This window comes from Acinonyx jubatus, chromosome D2 (assembly GCF_027475565.1).
Source record: "Acinonyx jubatus isolate Ajub_Pintada_27869175 chromosome D2, VMU_Ajub_asm_v1.0, whole genome shotgun sequence".
NCBI lineage: Eukaryota > Metazoa > Chordata > Mammalia > Carnivora > Felidae > Acinonyx > Acinonyx jubatus.
In genome coordinates, this window is record NC_069393.1 from 36062048 (window position 1) to 36081258 (window position 19211).

General features: G+C 44.7%; 1 protein-coding gene across 22 annotated transcripts in view; it reads right to left on the reverse strand.

The window, feature by feature from the left end:
- The window catches only part of KCNMA1 (potassium calcium-activated channel subfamily M alpha 1), a 727849-nt gene that overhangs the window by 183280 nt on the left and 525358 nt on the right, over window positions 1-19211 (reverse strand). For all 22 annotated transcript variants that reach the window (XM_027062348.2, XM_027062381.2, XM_053206927.1 and 19 more), the window contains exons 12-14: window positions 19005-19087; window positions 15419-15488; window positions 9331-9486 (exon numbers count right to left, since the gene is read on the reverse strand). In XM_027062348.2, the coding sequence (XP_026918149.1) occupies window positions 9331-9486; window positions 15419-15488; window positions 19005-19087 (309 nt within the window). The remainder of the gene's footprint in view (window positions 1-9330; window positions 9487-15418; window positions 15489-19004; window positions 19088-19211) is intronic.

Sequence of the window (19211 nt, forward strand, 5' to 3'; positions counted from 1 at the left end):
GTGTTACTTAAATATTTGTACTTTAATCAGAAGGAGCCTGGACCTCACGCCTTCTTTACTGATACCACCTCCGTGTTGGAAATCACCATAGTGCATTCTGACCCACTGGTTCCTCCCTCAACCAACCAGTCATCCTCTCCCTCTCCTGTGCAGCCACAGTGCTTGACTTGGGCAACGAAGTCTCCCACATGCCAAGGCTTTAGGGATGATAGTACCTTTTTCAGATCATGGAGGGAATGGGGCAGACATAGGTATGGCCTACCATTGAAAAATATCTGAATTTTCATATTACATAGTTTGGCATGGTTGGGGAAAATGGAGGATACCACTTTCATGAATACTGCAAAGTGATTTCTACTCTTAGAAGCTATCGATTTGAATACAAAGCCAAACAATGTGTATATCAAGACATTCCTCTCAGGGAAGCAACACATAATAATGGGAAAAGCACTGAGTTGAGCACTGAGCACTGGGTCTGGTGGAGTTCTGGGCCCTGCTCTACCATTTTCCATCCGGCTGTGCAACTAGAAGTCAGCCGTCTTCCTGTTTCCTCTTTTCCTGTCTTCCTACTCTACACATGAGGAAGGGTCAGAAATGCTGGCTCCTTTGCCCAAATGATATTCAATAAGATGCTTTTGTATCTGGTCAAAAAAAAATAATTTAAGTAAAAATGTATACGTTATAAACTATAAGGTGCTATGCAAACTTAGGATACTATTATAATTTTAAAGTTGATAAAATACCACTGTATCAAGTCACTGATGTGTCTTTAATTTGCACCCCCTAGATATGTAGAGTAGTAGAGAGATTCCTCGTTCTTGTTCTGGGCACAGATTTATACTCGGTATCACTTTAGGACAATGATAGCCAGTAGATTTACTAAAGGAATCTGCAACTTTATTCCTCATGGTTTCATAGCGTTTTGAGACTTTTGCTTGGAAAATCACCAATGGTATGTGGCATCCATAAAATCTAAGTGAGAAAATTCCAAGTGGGGGAGGCCAGGAGGACGCAGCCTGTGAATACACATAGTTAATTAAAGGGTGATCATCTCCAAAGTGGATAGTTTTGATGTTTGCGGTCAAGAGGGCCTTATTTCACATTATTGACAATATACTGGCAGTTGATAAAAGCCAGGGTGAGTTGCAGCCTCTCCTGGTTTTCACGGTGAGTCCTGGCCACCTCAGCTCCTGTGGCTCTGTCCTCACTGGGCATGGGGCTCTGTCTCTATGTTATGTAATTTTTCTGCGCTGCCTTTCCCTTTTGTTCAGTCTGTGCCAAGAGGCAAATAAAAGAATCCATATGTGATTACGGCTATAAAACCAAAAGGAAAATATTAGACAAAAATTTAACATTTTGGGGTTTCTAAGTTTGTTTTACCTTTAATGCTAGGCAGACAGTTTACACAAATCATTTTGCTGCAAAGTAAAGAGTAATGAGTTAAATGTGTTCCCTGTCACCATCAATCATGTACGTTTGCCTTTGATTGACCAAACATATAAGACACATGAAATGACTTTCTAATCATGTTAGGGGGAGGGAGGGAGGAAGAAGGAGAGAAAATCGGGAGGGAAGCATAAGCCTTTTTTATTTTATTCAGAAATTCCATTGACATTTTCTGGCAATCTTCTAACATGCTGTATGGGCTTCTCTTTGCTAATAATGTTTGCCTTGAGAATTTGTAAAGGTCTAAGAACTCTTTAATTCAATGTTCTAGAAATTACCAGGGCCAGGGGGGAACGAAATCCCTGTTAATAGTTCATGGATTAATTCTCTCTTTATTTGAAATCATTTGCAAGGAAGTTGCCCTGTTTTCAGGTGGGCGTTAGTCATCTTGAGCACAGTGGATGGCATTAGGGGAGGCAGGCTGAGCCGCTGATCCGACGAGATTCGAGGAGGGAAAAAGAGGATGCACAATGATGCTGACCCAGATGGGATACTGAGGTTTAGCAAATTCATTTCAGTGCATGGGTGTTTATTTTGATTTGTGAATTTAAACAACACACTGACTGGATTTTCTGGCAGTCGAAATGCTTTATAACCAAATGTAACCAGCCTCCTGCGTCCTCGCCAAGCTTTGTATTTCAAGTTTCTACATGGAGTCCAAGCTCTTTAATTTGGCAAGGGAACTACCTACACAGTAGCAATGGAAGAAGTTTTCAGCACCAAAATCACCCCAAATTGTAATTGTGATCCTGGCCCCACGCAGCTGTCTGTCATAAAGTTCTGGCCAGGAAAGGCTAAGGCCAATTTATTCATTTATTTATTCAACACACATTTATTGAGTACCTATTGGGCATCAGGCGCTGTTCCAGGCATTGGGGATTCAGCGAGTAGCCATAGGCTTCACAGCGTTTACACTGTCTCAGAGAAAAGAGGCAATAAACAATGCCACGGAGGAAAACAAAGCCAGAAGCATAGATAAGGCCATAGATGTATGGGGTTCTGGAGGGGACAGTGATGTAAATCTTGAAAATGTTATCCGGATGCTTTTACTATGGAAACTTTACTCACCCCACGAAGCCAAGGAGAACCTCTAAATCCTTCCTGGAGAATGCGGTGAAGTGGGACATTTATTCCCTGTAGGGACCCTCAGGAGCCCCAGAGAAATTTATGAGCTTAGTCACTTTCTTCTTGATTCTCCTGCATTTTACAGGAAAACTGTTGAACTGCAAAGCATCTCTTTATTAGAGATATGCCATATTAGACTGGAGAACTCAACATGGTAGAGATGTCAATTCTCCCCAGGGGAGCCCAGAAACAGACCCACACATACACTGATACATTAAAAAAAAAAAAAAGGCTCCTGAGGTTCTGATAATGTGTGGCTTCTTAATCCGGGTCCTGGTTACATGAGAGTTCTGAGTTTGTGAATATTTAATAAGCTGTCCATTTATTAGATGTACATTTTTATGTTTGTATATTATATTTCAATTAAAAATTTGTTTTCAAGCCCTTTTAAAAATGGACTTCTACTGTTTTAGAGAAAGGTCTCACTGAGAAATGAACACTAAGCAGAGACATGAAGGATTTGCTAGGGAGAAGCCATGAAGCTACATGAAGGAAGAGTGTTTCGGCCAGAGGAATAGCATGTGCGAAACGTGCAGACTAGCTGAAGCAGGTGTGGCTGACAGTAAGGAGCAAGAGAGCATTTACAAGATGAGGCCAGTGAGGATTGCTTAGGACCTAGAGACCTTGGTAAGAATCTTATCTTGGTGAGATGAGATGCCTTGGTAAGATTCATGCAGAAGGGTGACAAGATCTGGTTCACACCTGCGAAGGATTGTCCTGGATGCTTTACTGAAGATACACTGGAGTGGGGGAGGGATACAAACAGAGCAGGGAGGATGTTAGGAGACTGGTATATCGCTGGAGGAGACCGAGGATGGTGGTGTGGATCTGACAGGAAGAGTGGCAGTGGTGAGAAGCGCTCAGATCCTGGGCATATTTGGAAAGTCAAACAGAGAGGATTTCCTGCTGGATTCAATGTGGTGCATGAGAAAAAGAAAGAAGCTAGGGATGACTCCAAATATTTCAGTAATGGCATCACCCACAGTATAATGGGAGGAGACAGGTTTCCAGACAAGGAACTGGAATTCAATTCCGGATATGTTAGGTCTCAGATGAGATAAGGCATTCAAATAGAGATGCTGAGTATCAGTTAGACAGATAATATCGGGTCCAGGGAGAGGTTCTGGATGGAGAAATAAATTTAGGAATCCTTGGGGCATCTGGGTGGCTCAGTCAGTTAAGCATCTGACTCTTGATTTGGGCTCCAATCATGATCTCACAGTTTGTGGGTTCGAGCCCTGCATGGTACTCTATGGTAACAGCACCAAGCATGCTTGGAATTGTCTCTCTCCCTCTCTCTCTCTGCCTTTTCTCTCTTTCTCAAGAATAAATAAACATTTTAAAAAATGGGAATCCTCTATATATCTAGGATTTATGAGAATACACATGTGAGTATATTTGTATTGGGAGCTGCTCTCTCCACTGGTGAGGGTATCTGCAGAAGTCCACTGTCATGACACCAATTGTGCTTAGGATGACACCCAAGGGTATGAAATAGGCAACAGTTTGGCTCTCACTATCTAACTTGCACTACGTGGATTTACTTTGCCAGACAAACCCTCTACTCTGACACCATTAGCTTCCCCTCCTAGAAACAGAAAGCCACCTTGACCTCAGCCTTATCCGTTGCAGCCCTGGCCCCCTTTAAGAGATCCTGTCACCCACCTCGCTCCTGTCCACACAGGGTTGAGCCCTGTTTCTAGTATGTCTCCCTCACCTGGGTGAACACCTCAGATCTGCAGAGCTCATACCCACCAGCCAATAAGAACTGTTTGTTTTCTCCCAGAAGCATCTACTGAAGCCAATTAGCTTTACCCCCTGAATACAGCAGTGAGTGATGTCACTTCCTTCTGGAAAGCCTGGGGCATTTCCCCAGCCTGACTCATCCCAGCCTAGGTTCACATGTCTTGATGCAGTGAATTCTGCCCTTACAGAGCTGGCCAGAGAGAAAGGCCATCAAGACCCAGAGAATGGGGCTTGCAAATGTGTGCCCATACATCCCAGTCATAACAGAAGCTTCCTGAAGCTTATGAGTGCCTCCTAGCCATGAAGATGACAGTGAGATTAGCACCCTGTCTGGAATACAGTAGGTATTCAGGAAATCTCTACCAAAGCAACCGTTTCCATAAACTACAGAAAGCTATGATGCTAGCATTAGCAAAGGTCCCCCTTACCATTTACCATATTTCCTCTTGGTGTACCCAAGGACCTGGAGACAGTTTGTTTGGTCTGAGACATGAATTTGTCAATTCTAGGCTTTCTGCCCTCATACAGGTTGCTGAACTTCTCATGACCCACAGCGTCTGCCACTGGAAAGTGGGGATGATAATAGTGCCAGTTTTGGGTTCGGTCACTGTGAGAAGTAAATGTCTGATGTACATAAAACACTTAGCCCAAGGCTGGGCACACAGTTAGAACTCACTATAGTTCAGCCATTATTACAGTCTTGATTTATATTTCTAGCTCCTAAACCATAATGCATTCACACATGCATATAAGAAACACATCTACACATAAACACAACCCCAAATAAAGGTATTAAAATGATTTGTTTGGCTACAAGTAGCACCAGGACTATGTATTTATCTTAATATGGTAATATCAATAATGAACAAACATTTTTCATGTCCAGCAAAGTCCACTGCAACCAGGATATGCTCTGATTTTCCTATGGCGTCCTCACTCGGAAATAGAAAATGTGACAGAGGAGACCGTGTTGTGATCAATATTAAGTAACATTTCACCCACAAATTCCAAAGCTTGTAAAACAGGGAGAAAAAAATACAAGAAGGACATCACATACTTTTTCCGGTTTCCTAATTGATTCATTCAACCAAGAAATAATTACGGAGTGCATGCCATGTTCCAGGCTGTGTCCGTGTGTGCGTGCACACGCATAAATGGTAGCTTAGCAGAGTTAAAATAGTTGGCAATCCCAAGAATGATTTAAATGTGCTAAATCTGAAGACTCCGAGTAGAGTGAAACAACATGTTAAGAGTTAATCACTCTCTAAATTATATACAACACCCACACACACAACTTATCATGTCCAAGGACAGCTAATCCTAGTAAGAATAATAGCACAATTCACAGAGATGGCAGGTCAAGCCCCAACTTGAAACCACATCTGCTGAAGAGAAACTTAAGTATTACATGCTAGAACTCTAAAACCAAAAGAAAAAGAAAAAAAAAATCAGTGGATCTTCAAATACATCCAAGGGAGGAAGCCAAGTAGAGGGTAAGTGTGGTCCGTTATGAGGCAATGGCAGACAGGCTAAATAAGTTCATTGTCTTTGTCTTTACAGAAGACCTTAGGAAGATTCTCATTTGAACCTGACAGGTGGATGGGATCACCTGGTTAACACGTAGATGTAGACAAGTCAAAGGAACCAGACGATCACCTTCACTACTTAAAGGAACCCAGGGCAAAATCTGGGTGCTGCTGGGGAAAATGCTTAGCCTCTCATTAATAGGCTGCTGGGTCAGAGGACCCTTGACTGGCCAACCCGTGCCTCTTTTGTGAAGGTATTGGCTATAAGGTTAGCATGGATTTGTTAAATAAATCCCAGCACACAAGCAACTGCGGAGGGCATGCCTTGAGGGTTAAGTGGAGCAAATTAAATACAAATAACCAGGAGAAAGTCTTTAACAGTAGTTAGCACACTTGAATTCATTACCCCCAAGGATGTGGGCTAAAAATATAGATTCCCCAAAAGTTTAGATCAATTATGAGATGATATCTCCAAAATGGAAGCTAGGCTTTCAGGAGCAACGAGGCCCCAGGGTAAGAAACTTTGCAAGTGACATTGTTCAGGGGATAAACAGGTGTTCCTCATATTTTCCTGGTACCTCTGGGCTGGGTCTATTTTGTAACCCCTGCATACCAGTACCCCATCTCTCTTTTGTTGAGCTTTGTTGTCCTTACTTCCAGCCTTGGCTTTTGGTCTCATGGACGCGAAAAGCCCAGTGGGAAGCCACCGTGACTCTACCTTTGATATATCATAATTTCAGTTTTGTTCCTCTTTCTTCTCTGCTCAACAGGGGCAGAGTACAATGCACTCTGCAGAACCAAGAAATAGATGCCATACCTGCCCAGGGCAAGGGACAGGCTGAGCTCACACTCCACGTTTGGCTTCCAGAAACGCTAAGTGTTCTCAAGGGATCAAATGTGCCAAAGCCTCGTCCCACCTCCCTCCATCCTCAAGGCCTGCCTGTCTCTGTGGAAGTGCTAATGAATTGTCTGCTGTAGGACATAGGGGACACTGGGGAAGGAAGCACGTTTCTGTAAACACTCATCCATTTATAGATTCTCTTTTCCATCTTCCCACCCGCCAAATAAAAAGGAGTGAAGGCTTTGTGACCTATGGAATGAGAGATGATACATAAACATGCCGAGGAGAACATCATCATGGTGTTTATTATGACCTAAAAGAGACAAGGATCGGGGGTTTGGAGGGTAAGTACACGATGATGACAGAACGGGAGCACATGCTTAACACTGTCCTTATTTTAAATTAAAAAAACCTATATGAAGGTAAACCTTGTTATTTCCAGGTCATGTGCCTTAGCAAATTCCAACACAAAGACCACCTGAATGTCAAGAGGCCATGTTCAGAGAGCTACCTCCAAACACAGAGGAGTTGGCCCCGGGCAGAAATAACACGGTAACATAACCCTAGGAGGGAAATGTGTTTTCAGTTACACGGGGGCCTAGCTGGGCCTCTCCCACAGGCTCTTCCTAAATAGGAACTTGGCAGTGGGATTAGCTGGGCTGGAGGGGACGTCCTTGGCTCCAGAGGTGAGGCCCTTCAGGGTCTTGAGGAAAGTTGGACAGAAGTTCTTTCTCCCTGCTGGTAATAACACTGAAGAATCAGCGTCACATCCATTTTATTAATTTTCTTGACAGGCAGCTCTAGTTTCCATGCAGGCACCACAAAATCAAAACATACGCATGTCAAGCGCCCCATGTGTGGTAGGGCCCTGCCAAGACCACGTTACGTCAACGTAAGGAAGCAGAGCCCAGGTCTCAGACCTTGTGCCTGGGCCTGTGGGTAATTCCCTGTTGGAGGAAACCACCAGAACTTGGTCGAATGAGCCAGGAGAGCTCTCTTGGTGACAGTCCTCTATCCTGGGGTCTGGGCTCCTTGTGTTGAATGTAAGAGCCGTGGGAGACACAAGGCTATGTCTGGCTTTGGGGCATGCCTCTAAGTCTAGCCATACAGAACTCCCCTGCCAACTCCATTTTGCCTGCATTCAGTTTCATCCAGGCAGGGGAACAGCAGCCTGGATTAAAGAACCCATTAAAAAAAAAAAAAAAAAAAAAAGCAATGTCCTTATTTGTGAGCTGGGTCTGAGCCTGGAGATCTGTGGAGTTGATGAGGTCTTTGGGACCATAGTGAGTTGCAGGAATTTTTTGATCAAGGCATCCTTTGCTAAAGTGATTGAAGGGACTCCAAAACAATTTGTTCTTTTATATAAAGTATTATTATCTATAAATTGGCTAAATAATGTAAATTAGATGGGTACAGAGGGTAAGGACCTAGAAAAAAAGCCTTGCTCTAATCACACAGCTATGGATGCCCGGGGTGAACACGCACATGGAGTTGGTCCATCACCTCCAGCCCCGCCCTTCCCACTCATCCCTCTCACTGAGTGCAAGGCTATTTCCTCAACTCCCCCAAATGACTAACACTGGTACCAGACACAGCAGTAATGGCGGCAAAGGGCCAGAGGTCTTACACCTTTGACTGCAGAGCTTCGAGCCCCCCTTTGTTGGACCTCCTGGTAACTCATTAATTTCCCACTCCAATCACTACAAATTCAGGAAGGGGAATGAATGTAAGCCCAGATGCTGAGCTATTCATGGCTATTAAGCCATGAATGCCAAGTCAGAAAGGCCCAAACGAGGCAGGTTTTACTGCACTGGTCTGCCTCTTTGATGGTCTAGGCCAGGAACAAACCAAGGATAAGGACTGGTGTTACCATTATCCCACAGTCTCCAAACTCTCTTAGTAGGGGCCTGGACTCTCAACACAGTGTCCTGGAAACTGGTCTGGCCTGGCCTGTGAGGACAGGGTTGGGTCTTTCACTGACTGGGTTGGTCCAACAGGCAGGGTCCACTTTGGAGGCTCTGGGTGGCTGCCCAGTAAGCTCTGTGGGGTGAGCCGGCCGACGAGGAGCATACCCAGACCGCCCGTGTCACAGGGTACAGGGCGCCGCTGCTGAGGGTTCGGTTCATAGATTCACTCTCCATTCAAATAACCATGGCATATCAGCCCTGCTGGCCTCCTTGATTGTGCAGAAATAAATAAATGAATTATGTTGTTGGGGTTTGGGCTTCAGCACAAACACATGGTCTGCATTTATCCGCACAGTGAGAGGTCCACCAGCCACTTGATGTAAAAGAGCAAAATGATAATTCTTTTCTTTAGGCGCTCTGGTGCCATATGGAATGTATATAAATCATATTTTTGTTTTAACAGCGGAGGCTTTGTTGATAGATAAACATGTGGTTTATCTAAAAAAAAGAGAGGATTGTGCTTTGAACAATCATTTAATGGCCGTGGATGTGCCAAATAAAAATAAAAACATAATTTTGAAAGAAGTTGGCCTTGTGCCCAAATCTGTAACAAGGAATTTCTCTTTAACCAAAGTGGTTAAAGCCCGTCGATCTGTTTTGAGTTTAAGCTGTGCTCTCTACTCAACCCCACGACAAACTGAATCCGGGGCTAATGTGCTCTAATAGGACAAGACGTTACCTTTATGAATGACCTCATGGAGAAGAGGTTGGCGAGCATGGTGGAGAGGCCTTGAGCCAGGCAGCTCTGGGCTATGAACCCCAGCTTCAGCTCTGCGAGGCAGATTGCATCATCCCCCTCTTTCCAGTTCCAGCTTGGGATGTTTAGCAGATGCGCCTGTGGAAGCAAAAGCAAGGTATGAGACCTTTCATTCCTAAATGTTCAATTGTTGAAAAGCTCCTCTGGGAAATGCAGCATTGCCCAGCTGCTTAGAAGGCATTCAGACTCATCCTTTCTTTCCCTCTCCTGAGTCTGGTGTTTGGTGTTTTATTTGACTCTCCCATTCAGCAGACTTCAGTCTTCAGTCTTCCCTTTGGATCATTGCTTCTGCACCTCCCAAACCTAGGTCCCCCGCCTCTGGTTTGTCATGTAGCCAAACAAAGTCCAGAGGGAATTTCCTCTTGTGACAGACACATCAGCCTATGCTACTAGGATGTCTGGTTAAATTGTTCATAAATTGGCTCCTCAAACAGACTCAGACTATCAGATGTCTGTGTGTTTTAGATTCCTTTTTTATCTGCAATCCCAATACTCCAGATCAATGGCTCCCAAGGCTGAGTGGGCATCAGAATCACCTGGAGGGTTGATACACATATTGCTGGCCCCTATCCCAGAGTTTCTGAGCCAGTAGGGTACAGGGTGAGGCTGGAGAATTGGCATTTCCAAGTTCGAGGTGCCTCTGAGCTGCTGATCCGGGGACCACACTTTGAGAAGCACTGACCTAAATTATCAGGCAACTCACAGTGTAGACATGGTACAATCTCTTGCAGACGGACTGATCCTATTCAACAGTTAGGTCACACCCTGAGATAAGGACCCAGATGTATGCTCATCCAACTAGTTTTAAGTGGCATGAAGTAGAGAGCCAGAGATGATATGTTGGATGAAAGAATTAAGATTCAAAAAGTTCTCCAGGGTTAGAAAAATGGGCAGAAAACCAACCAGAAAAGATTTTCAAGGCCTTAATGTCAAGTACAGCATTTAGGGTAAAAAAAAAAAAAATCAACTGTATAAATTCAAAATGAGAAGACCTAACTTGGCAGCAGAACTGAGGGGAAAGAAGAAAAAAACTTAAGTGTGTGGGCAACTCAAACCCGAAAAAGAGGCCAACCGTGTGACAGATTACAGAGAAGGCCAATGCTTGCTTGTTAGAAATGGTCTCCAGATCAAGGGAAATGAATGTTTCCTTCTGTTGTGAACTGGTCAGGCTACTCCAGAATACTTGATCCAGTTGTAACAGTCAGATTTAAAGAGGGAAACTGATAAACTGAATAACTTCCAGAGAAAAATGACAAGCACAAGGAGAGGTGGGGGTTCTGGAAAACATTTTTGGAGAAACAGTTAAGACAGCCATCCGTGTTTGGCTGGAAGAAGGGCCACGCCTTCAGGGAGACAAGATGGTTGCCTCCAAATACCACAGGTGCTGCCATGCCGAAGAGAGATTAGGCTTGTCTTGCTTCGTTCCAGGGGCCAGAATTAGGACTGACTGATGTATATTATAAGAAAGAAGATTTTTGACTTGTTTTATAAAGGAACTTTCTACGGATCTAATGTGTCTAACAAATGGAGAAAAATACCTCCAAAAATGCAAGGTCTTTGTCCCAAAAACTCAGTAAGTGTTTTTCCAAGTCACAATGGAAAGACCTCTTGTTTTGCATGGGAGGCTGAAGCAGAGAGCCCTGCTAGGTTCCTGCTGATGCCAAGACTTCGTGGCCCAGAAATTACTATTTCTCTCCATGGAGCAGCAAACACAAGGAACCCTCTGGAGGTTTCCCTTCACTGTCAGGACAACACACTACAGTTGTACCTACTAGAAGAGATGAAAGACACCATTGTGGACACAAACAGCAAGTCCAATGGCTCTTTGCTCTGCTTTTAGAAATACCACTCTTGTGAAATTCCTTCCTGCAAAGTCCTGTGACAGTCTCACAGTCCTAATCCAGCAGTGACTCCTGGGAGAGAAGACTATCCTCCCTAATGAGAGCATGGTTAAAAATGTCTGGTGTGTGGGCCATCACGGATGGGAATTTCTGTCAAGCTGAGTGTCAGAGACATTCTCCCATAGGCTTGATTCCAGCGAGTAGCCTTGGCCTTTACCCTGTTTTCCTCCCTACTCTTCACTGGCTTATGAAGGCCATAGAGAATACTGACACCACAGAGAATACCTCAGTCTCAGTGGAGAAATCCTCATTTGCATTCACATCATCTGAGGACAAATGAGATCTACGTAATGAACAAGTAAATCATCAAGTGTGAAAGGAGATTCGAAGGACACATACCCTTCATGGCACCTTCAAACAAACAAACAAAGAAAACCTTTTCCACAGAGTCTCTCATATCCCCATGTACCTGGTTTCTGCAGGTATGGAAGTCCAGGTTTTTGGGCCTTGGGTCCCCCATGTCCCCATCTGGTTTGAGTTCCTTAGATAGATTTTACACGTTATTACACAGGAAAGTCAAGTTTGTTTCATTTCTCAGGCTTCCATATGGCCTCCTTTTATTGGCCATCATAACTTCCCCAATTGTGGAACATGGAGCAGGGAGGGATATACCAAAGGCTGGGAGGGACATGTGTATGCATGAAATGAAGAGAGGAAATTTCCCCAGAGTTCCCCTGGCAACTCTGTCCTTCATATGAGGGACATTCAGGTCTAGTGGAAAATGCCAGCATTATTGCACAGAAGTCTAGAGGCAAATCCTCTGTGACCTGGAGAATGAGGCCTGATAGAGCTGGCCTAGCAGGACCAGGGTCTCCCTCTGATCAGCCACTGAACCATTCCTCATCTCAAGAAGAAGGAACGTGAAAATGTGAGGACATATAATAACGGGAAACCAGGAGAGATTAATTCCAGTCCTAGTTCCAGCTCTCCCTGCGTACACAACTTTGGGGAAGCCACCATAAGGAACAAAGAAGGTCATTTCAGAGAAAACACTTTAACACTACTACCTAAGTGTGTAAGCGTTGTTAGTGAGGAAGCGCAAAGAACTTGCATCTCCTTTGGGCCACTGGGACTTGGCTTCCAGGTCCCAGGCAAAGACATCTTTTTCTAGAAGCTGTTTGAAAAATAAAAAAATCCATTAACAGCTAAGTCATCAGAAGTGACACTTTTCTAAGATATCACAAACTGTTCTTTCCTTGAAAAGCATCAAGACATTTACACTCAAATCAAAAATGTCCTGTACCGTCTTTCTGTGTTCAGAGATGGCTGGGCCGAGTGTTTCTCTCCATGAATTCAGATCCACTTTAGGGAACATCAGTCTTTCATTAAGTCCTACTGTGAGGAACCACAGTTTGGTTCGGTGGGGTGTGGCTCTATTTAAAGAGAAGGTGGCAGTTGGCAGTTCTGATGTGAGCTCACTGCCTGCCAAGTGACCATGAGTTGTATCTACCAGAGCTTCTCTGTCTGAGACACAGTTTAGACTCCCCATCTGAGGTCACACTGGGATGCTAACATGCACAGATGGTCAAATGAGAACTAAACGTGATAATGGGTGTCAAGCTTTTTTAAAACCATAAAATAGGACATGAGTGTCTGAGATTACTATGATGACAAACTCAGGACCAGTTTTACATGCAGAAAGAAAGTACGCAGCCTCCCTACATCCCTGGAATTCCAGCATCATTAGGGCGCAGGGAATTAAAATTCTTTATATTTTAAGTCCAGTATCCAATTACAGAATTAATCATCACTTGAAATACGTTCAATGTAACTTAAGTTTACATACACATACCAGGTTCTTTCAAGAAAGAGAGTTTTAATGGGTGGACATCTTTGGGCATTTAGGCATGGGTGAAGAGAAAGTACAGAGAGAGGAAGAAAAATACTATTATAAGGTAATGGGAAGAAAAACATATTAAAGGTTAGGGGGAAGCATCTCATGGAACAGCACAATTATAAAGCAGGGTGACAAATGTCCACTTGCAATTCCGTGAGGAACGGCATGACAGTCACCGGTGGACATGCTGCTTTCTCTAGAAGAGAGAAATGAAATGAGAGAGAAAAATGCCCTGTGTCAAGGTCACTCTGTTCCTTGTACCCTTACTAATCCTACAGGGGCAAAGTCTCATATGTGATTTTGCCTTACTCTGAAACCCAAATAGATTGGGGTGGTTCTAAATAAAATGTGTGGGGTATTTATTTTATTTATTTGTTTGTTTATTTATTTGGAATGGGGAGAGGGGCAAAGTGGGGGGGAGAGAGAATCTGATGCGTGGAGCCTGATGCCAGGCTCAATCCCACGACCCTGAGCCAAAATCAAGAGTCAGACGCTTAATCGACTGAGACACCCAGGTGCCCCCAAAATGTGTTTTAAGCAAATAATCATGGATCAGTTGATGCCATTCATCCTTATTTCTGAATAATTACAATGAAGCAGTTTGTAAAAGTCATTCAGCTTGCTACGGTCACATGAGTACTGCCTAGGTACCATCTGGATCCTAGGTCCGTTGAGCTACTTTGCTACTTTGAGCTTGACATGAATCGCATCGCTGAAATCCTCCTTAATTTCTTGAAGATGCTGAATCAGCACTCATTGGAAGGAGAGAAAAAAAGGAACCGACATCCCTTTCTAAACATATTAATTTTCCTATTCAATCTAAATTCAGCCAAAAATCTAAACAACAGCTTAGAACACTCTCACACTAAATGAAATTTCATATCATAAATGAAAGAAGAGTTTATTGCCTTAGGAGCTGTCACCAGCCACAGCCTGGCTAATAAAATTTACCTCTACCTACAGGGGCTGCTGTCAATAAAAACTTCTCTGGCCTAATCCTTGTGAGTTACCAATATCTTACTTTATCTCTTCAATTTCCTTGGGTTTTCCCAAGACAAACAGGACAATGTGACCTTGGGTGCTCATCACCAAGCCCCACTGGCTGGAACGCAACACGTTCTACAGTGGAACCACCTGCCGAGGGTTGGGCAGTGGGCAGCAGACCCAAGTGGTAGGCCGGTCACCGACAGCAGGCTCCACTCAGCAATGGCCTCTGATGAGCCTCCACACAGCAAAATGGGACAGCACTTGCCAGCAATTAAGAAATAATGGCATGGCACTGGTGCATTTGGCAGAATAGGGTCTTCTCTGGGTCACCTGACTGCCTATTTCGTAGGGAATATGGCCTATAAGATGGGACACGCACTCACTCATAACCCAGCAGGGAGTTATTCTGTTCAGACAGGACACCTGGTTCCAGGTACTGAGCCTCCAGTTTCTGAGCCTCATTACGGGCATAACTGGTTCCATATCGAACAGAGAAAGGTGCCACCTTCCCTCCCCCAAAGCTGTTTTCCTGGGAATTTAATGACAAGCTGGGTGAAGGATCAGTGCCTTTGAATGAGAGACTGGGAAGAAATCACAAGGGAAACAACATAGACTCCGTTTGTTTTCTTTCCAGTCCCCCTGTAAACTAAAACACTAGGAAAATTCCTTCATGTTTAATCTCTGGAGAGCAGCTATGTTCCCGAATTCAACAATGCCAGTTCTCATCTTGAGGGTGAGAATGCCAGATTCCACAGTCTCCACCCAGCATGTGATCTGTTCTTCCAGGTCACATGGTGCCAGGTAGAAAAGTCCTATCACTTGCCCAGGACACTCTTTACACCTTGACTGCGAAGCCCCTGAGGGTACAACATAGGACTCCCCATGGGGGGTTAGGGAGGTCAAGGTAGCATGTTGACCACCTGGTAGGTAGTCAGTAAATACTGAATGAAGAAATACGTGCAGCACATGAAAGTGGGAGTTGTTGAAATGGGATCTAAGATCGCATCAATGTTCTGAACCTGGGGCCTAATAGATGCTTCCTATTGAAAACATGAAGGAACACATGCTTCCTTTCAGTGACCAACTGTAAACAAGGTGTTTGCACTGCAAAAAAGTCCCAGGGAGGTTTTTACCCACCACCCCTTTTCCAGGGCTTTGGATTGTAGCAGCATGTGTGTGCATATGTGTGCACGTGTGTGCATACGTGTGTGTATGTGTGTGTGCGCGTGTGTAGCTGGACACACATGTGCATATTTGAGCCTGGGCTAGGCTGTCACTGACCTACCTTGTTGTGATACTGCAGCATCTGAGTGATGATTCTTATCTTCGGATGGTAGTTCTTTATGGAGATTACTCTGAAAAAGAAAGAACCAGAGTTGAGGCAGGATCTGCCTAACCCTTGGAGTCTGATGGGGACATTGATTTGATTACACCCAAATGGAGTGAATGTGGGGCCAGCAGCCAGGCCCATCCAGAGAGCTTGAGGCACAGGGCCAAGTTAAACTGTGTGTCCATTGCTGTACCCCATGGTGGTGTGAAAAAGAAATCACAAAACGGCCACAGACTGTGTCCTGGGCATAGAAGAAGAAAGCGGTCCTGTGGTGCCTTGGTGTTGGCATGTGAGTATGTGTGCACTGGGGTGGGGGCTCTGGAGCAGGGGTCGTGGGCTAGGCGTCTAAATAAAGGAAGCTCAACTCATGGAGCCAACTCATGGGGCTGACGGCTTACAATCTCACATACCCTAGGGACGAGCCTAGAAACCGTTTGCTCTGAGTCCAATTCTCTAAGTTAACTTGAGACAACGATGACAAATCAAACAAGCAGTCTGACAAATGATGCTAATTGTCACACACACATGGCCACTCACAAAAATGATTTCTGAGCCAGGCTCTTAAGACAGGATCAATGACTCAGCTTTCGATAGATACTGGTGTCTAAATGACAACTTTAATGCTGGTTGGCGATAAGTACCGAGGCCTGGCAGGGGTCACAGTCTGATAGAAAATCGCCCGGCTCAAACCGCCTGCAGTCCATGCTCTCTATGGACCACTGCCCGTCCCCTCCCCCAACCCTCGCTTCTGCTCCCTGACACAGTCACTGGGCTACAGGTGGAAGAAGAGAAACACCTGGATTCCAGTCCCAGTCTTGTACGAAGGAACTAGGTGACCTTCAGGAAATCCCTGGGCTCTTTGTGACTGTTTCCTCATCTGGACATTGGGGGCAACAGTACCTGCTTTATTTACTTCACAGGTTCTGGTATGAGCAGCAAATGAAAGACCAGATGTGGAAATGCTTTGAAATCATTAAAAGCTCTCTCCACGTGTAAGTTATGGTTTTTGTCATTACCGACTCTGTCAGAGGTGACATTATACATTTCCTTTGTGACAAGGAAGGAATGGAATTCCACAGAAAGGCCCACCTCCCAAGCCTACTCAGAAATGCAAGTGCATTGATTGTGACCACCCTCACAAACTTCACACCAAGAAACTGCTCTGTGCTCCATGCCTTTTTTGTGCAAAAATGGAGAGAAGGCAGCCAGGGAGCCATTTCGGCTGAAAAGCTACAACTTGTGAATTTAGGAAATGGATCACTCGTAAGCTTCTGCCTGCACAAATTCATCCTGGGCTTTTGCACTTGAAGGAATTCATTTTATTTTTGAAGAAGTGTTGTGTTGGCTCATGCTTAATAACTCAAGGACTGTGAGCCTCAGTCAGCCCTCAGAATTCTGCTCATAGCATCAGCCAGTTTTTCTGCATTAGCTCATTTCAAATGGATCTTTGACATTTTAATTTCAAAAGGGGCAGACTGGTCTCATTAAACTAAGGAGAAAGGAGGATTATACAAATAAGGGAAAGACAGAGCCCATTTTTAACCCTGAGTTTCCTGTTCCCTTTTGCTGCCTGCGCCTTAGTTCTGATTCTGGTTAATGAATGGCATCATTAAACTTATGATGGTAACTTTGTTCGGGAAGTTTTATGTCTTGGCATCATGCCAATCACCCTGATAACTTACATGTCTTCATATTAGCCCTACCGCACTTAAGTAAAATACTGTGATTAAGAGAATTGCCCGTTTCAAAGCTATTATTCATTTCAATTATTCACTTTTGGGGGGAAAAAAAGCCCTAGCCCTAAACTTCTCTGGGGGGATCAAAACATTAAGCTTTATCTTCTTTTGTTTTTTATGTTTGCAAATCTGAAGATGATGAAGCCTAGTTCCTTAAAAGGGACATTTTTATCATTTCAAATGACACAAAAACGCAGGGAAGGATGGAAATCCTAGTTCAAGGAAAGGCTCACTGAAGCACTCTCTGCTGAGCTGTTGTAGTCACTTTCCAGCTGTGACTAGTGGGCGGACCGAGGTGTGGACACATGTCCCCATTCCATCATCTCCCCGTAGGCTGGCAAGTCCCACGCTTACAAGAGTTCATGCATCAACTTCCTTAAAACAACTGCACTGAGCATATTGCCAAAGAGAAGCGGGAGGAAAGAGAACACTGTGCCAGCTGTCGCTTGCCAGACACAAGGTCCAGATGCTGAGGGAAAGACACGCTCATCCCAAATGCACTGGAGGAGCTCCCCCAACTCAGCGATGGGAGAGCTCATGTCACTTGGGGGCCACTGATGAGAAACGAAGGAAGGGCAATGGGAGCCTGGTGAGGAAGCAGCTCCCTAAGCCCTCACCCCAGGTAAATTCCCAGGACATGGTGGCAAACCAGGATGTGGGGAGAGGGCGGTCTGTCTGGACCAAAGGACGGCTGCTCACAATTAGGCAAGCGTTCTTGGGAATGTAGTGGGAGTGAGATGTCTTCTCTTTGGTCTCTTCTCCGGAAGTGTCTCTTTATGATTCCCTCCCAGTTCTCTTTACTCTGCAATGTACACGGGAGGGGAGAAGAATCCTAAGGGGCTTTAACTCTCTGGAGCCAAATATCTTAACTCATCCATCATTTTGTTGTCACAGAACAGTGTTCTTCTGAAATGCAAAAAGAATAAGGAGTGGGGAGTCGGCAGGGAAGGGCCTTCTATGGGCCTCGCCCATGCACAGGGAGGGCACTGAGCCATGTTTTCCAGAGTGTGCCCACACCCACCCAAAGGTGTTCTGTAAGAAAGGGGGCATTGGAGTTAAATAGGTTTGATACGTTCTCTGTAGAACATTCTCTTAGAAATTCATATTAGTGTTAAAAGCACTGAGAAGGCTCTCAGTAAAGACACGATTTCATTTTGGAAAACTGGTTGAAACAAAAGCTCATCAGTCGACAAACTCCTCTTTGTGGGGCTATTAATCAACATGCTATAGACAAGCTCGAAAAGCTCTAACATGGAGCTTCTCAAGCTTGGCACTAGACATTTTGGGCCAGATACTTCTCTGCTGTGGGTAACTGTCTTGTGCACTGTAGGATGTTGAACAGCATCCCTGGCCTCTACCCGCCCCCTTGATGTGAGCAGCATCCCCTAGTTATGACAACCAAGAACATCTCAAGATACTTCTAAATTTCCTCTGAGGGACAAAATCACCCAGAGTTAAGACATCCCAGGTCCACTCTCCCTTAGGGAACATGGTACCCTACTTCAGGCCTGTACCCATCTAAATCTATCTTTCCTTTCCCAGTCCTGTCCAAAATATCTCAATCCCAAAACCAGTTGTGAGCCCCAGGGCTCCCATTCGCCAAGGATAAGCTTGTCTTGTGTCATCGCCCTCCACAGCCACCAGTGGCTCAGCTCCCCCCACACCTATGCTTGTGGCAAGGTGTAGGGTGTCTTATGGGGGAAAGAAGGTCCCACAGAGATGGTGCTCTGCAGAGAACCCCAAAGTGCAACCAATGGGCTGCAGAGTGCCAAGCCCAGAGCCTTCCCTGGCCTCCCCGGCATTACCTCATGATGTTGGAGGCGTCTTCAGCATCAGGGTCAGCGCAGTACTTATTGGCAAGGATTAGGCACGCATCTGCTGACTCTATCTAAGACACCAAAAGGAAGATCACAGAACACAAACATATAAATAGCCATGCTTGGTTTGCAATCTTTCTCTGTTGACAGCTTTTGGGGAACCTGGTAGTTTCCAAGGAAAGAAAAAAAATAATC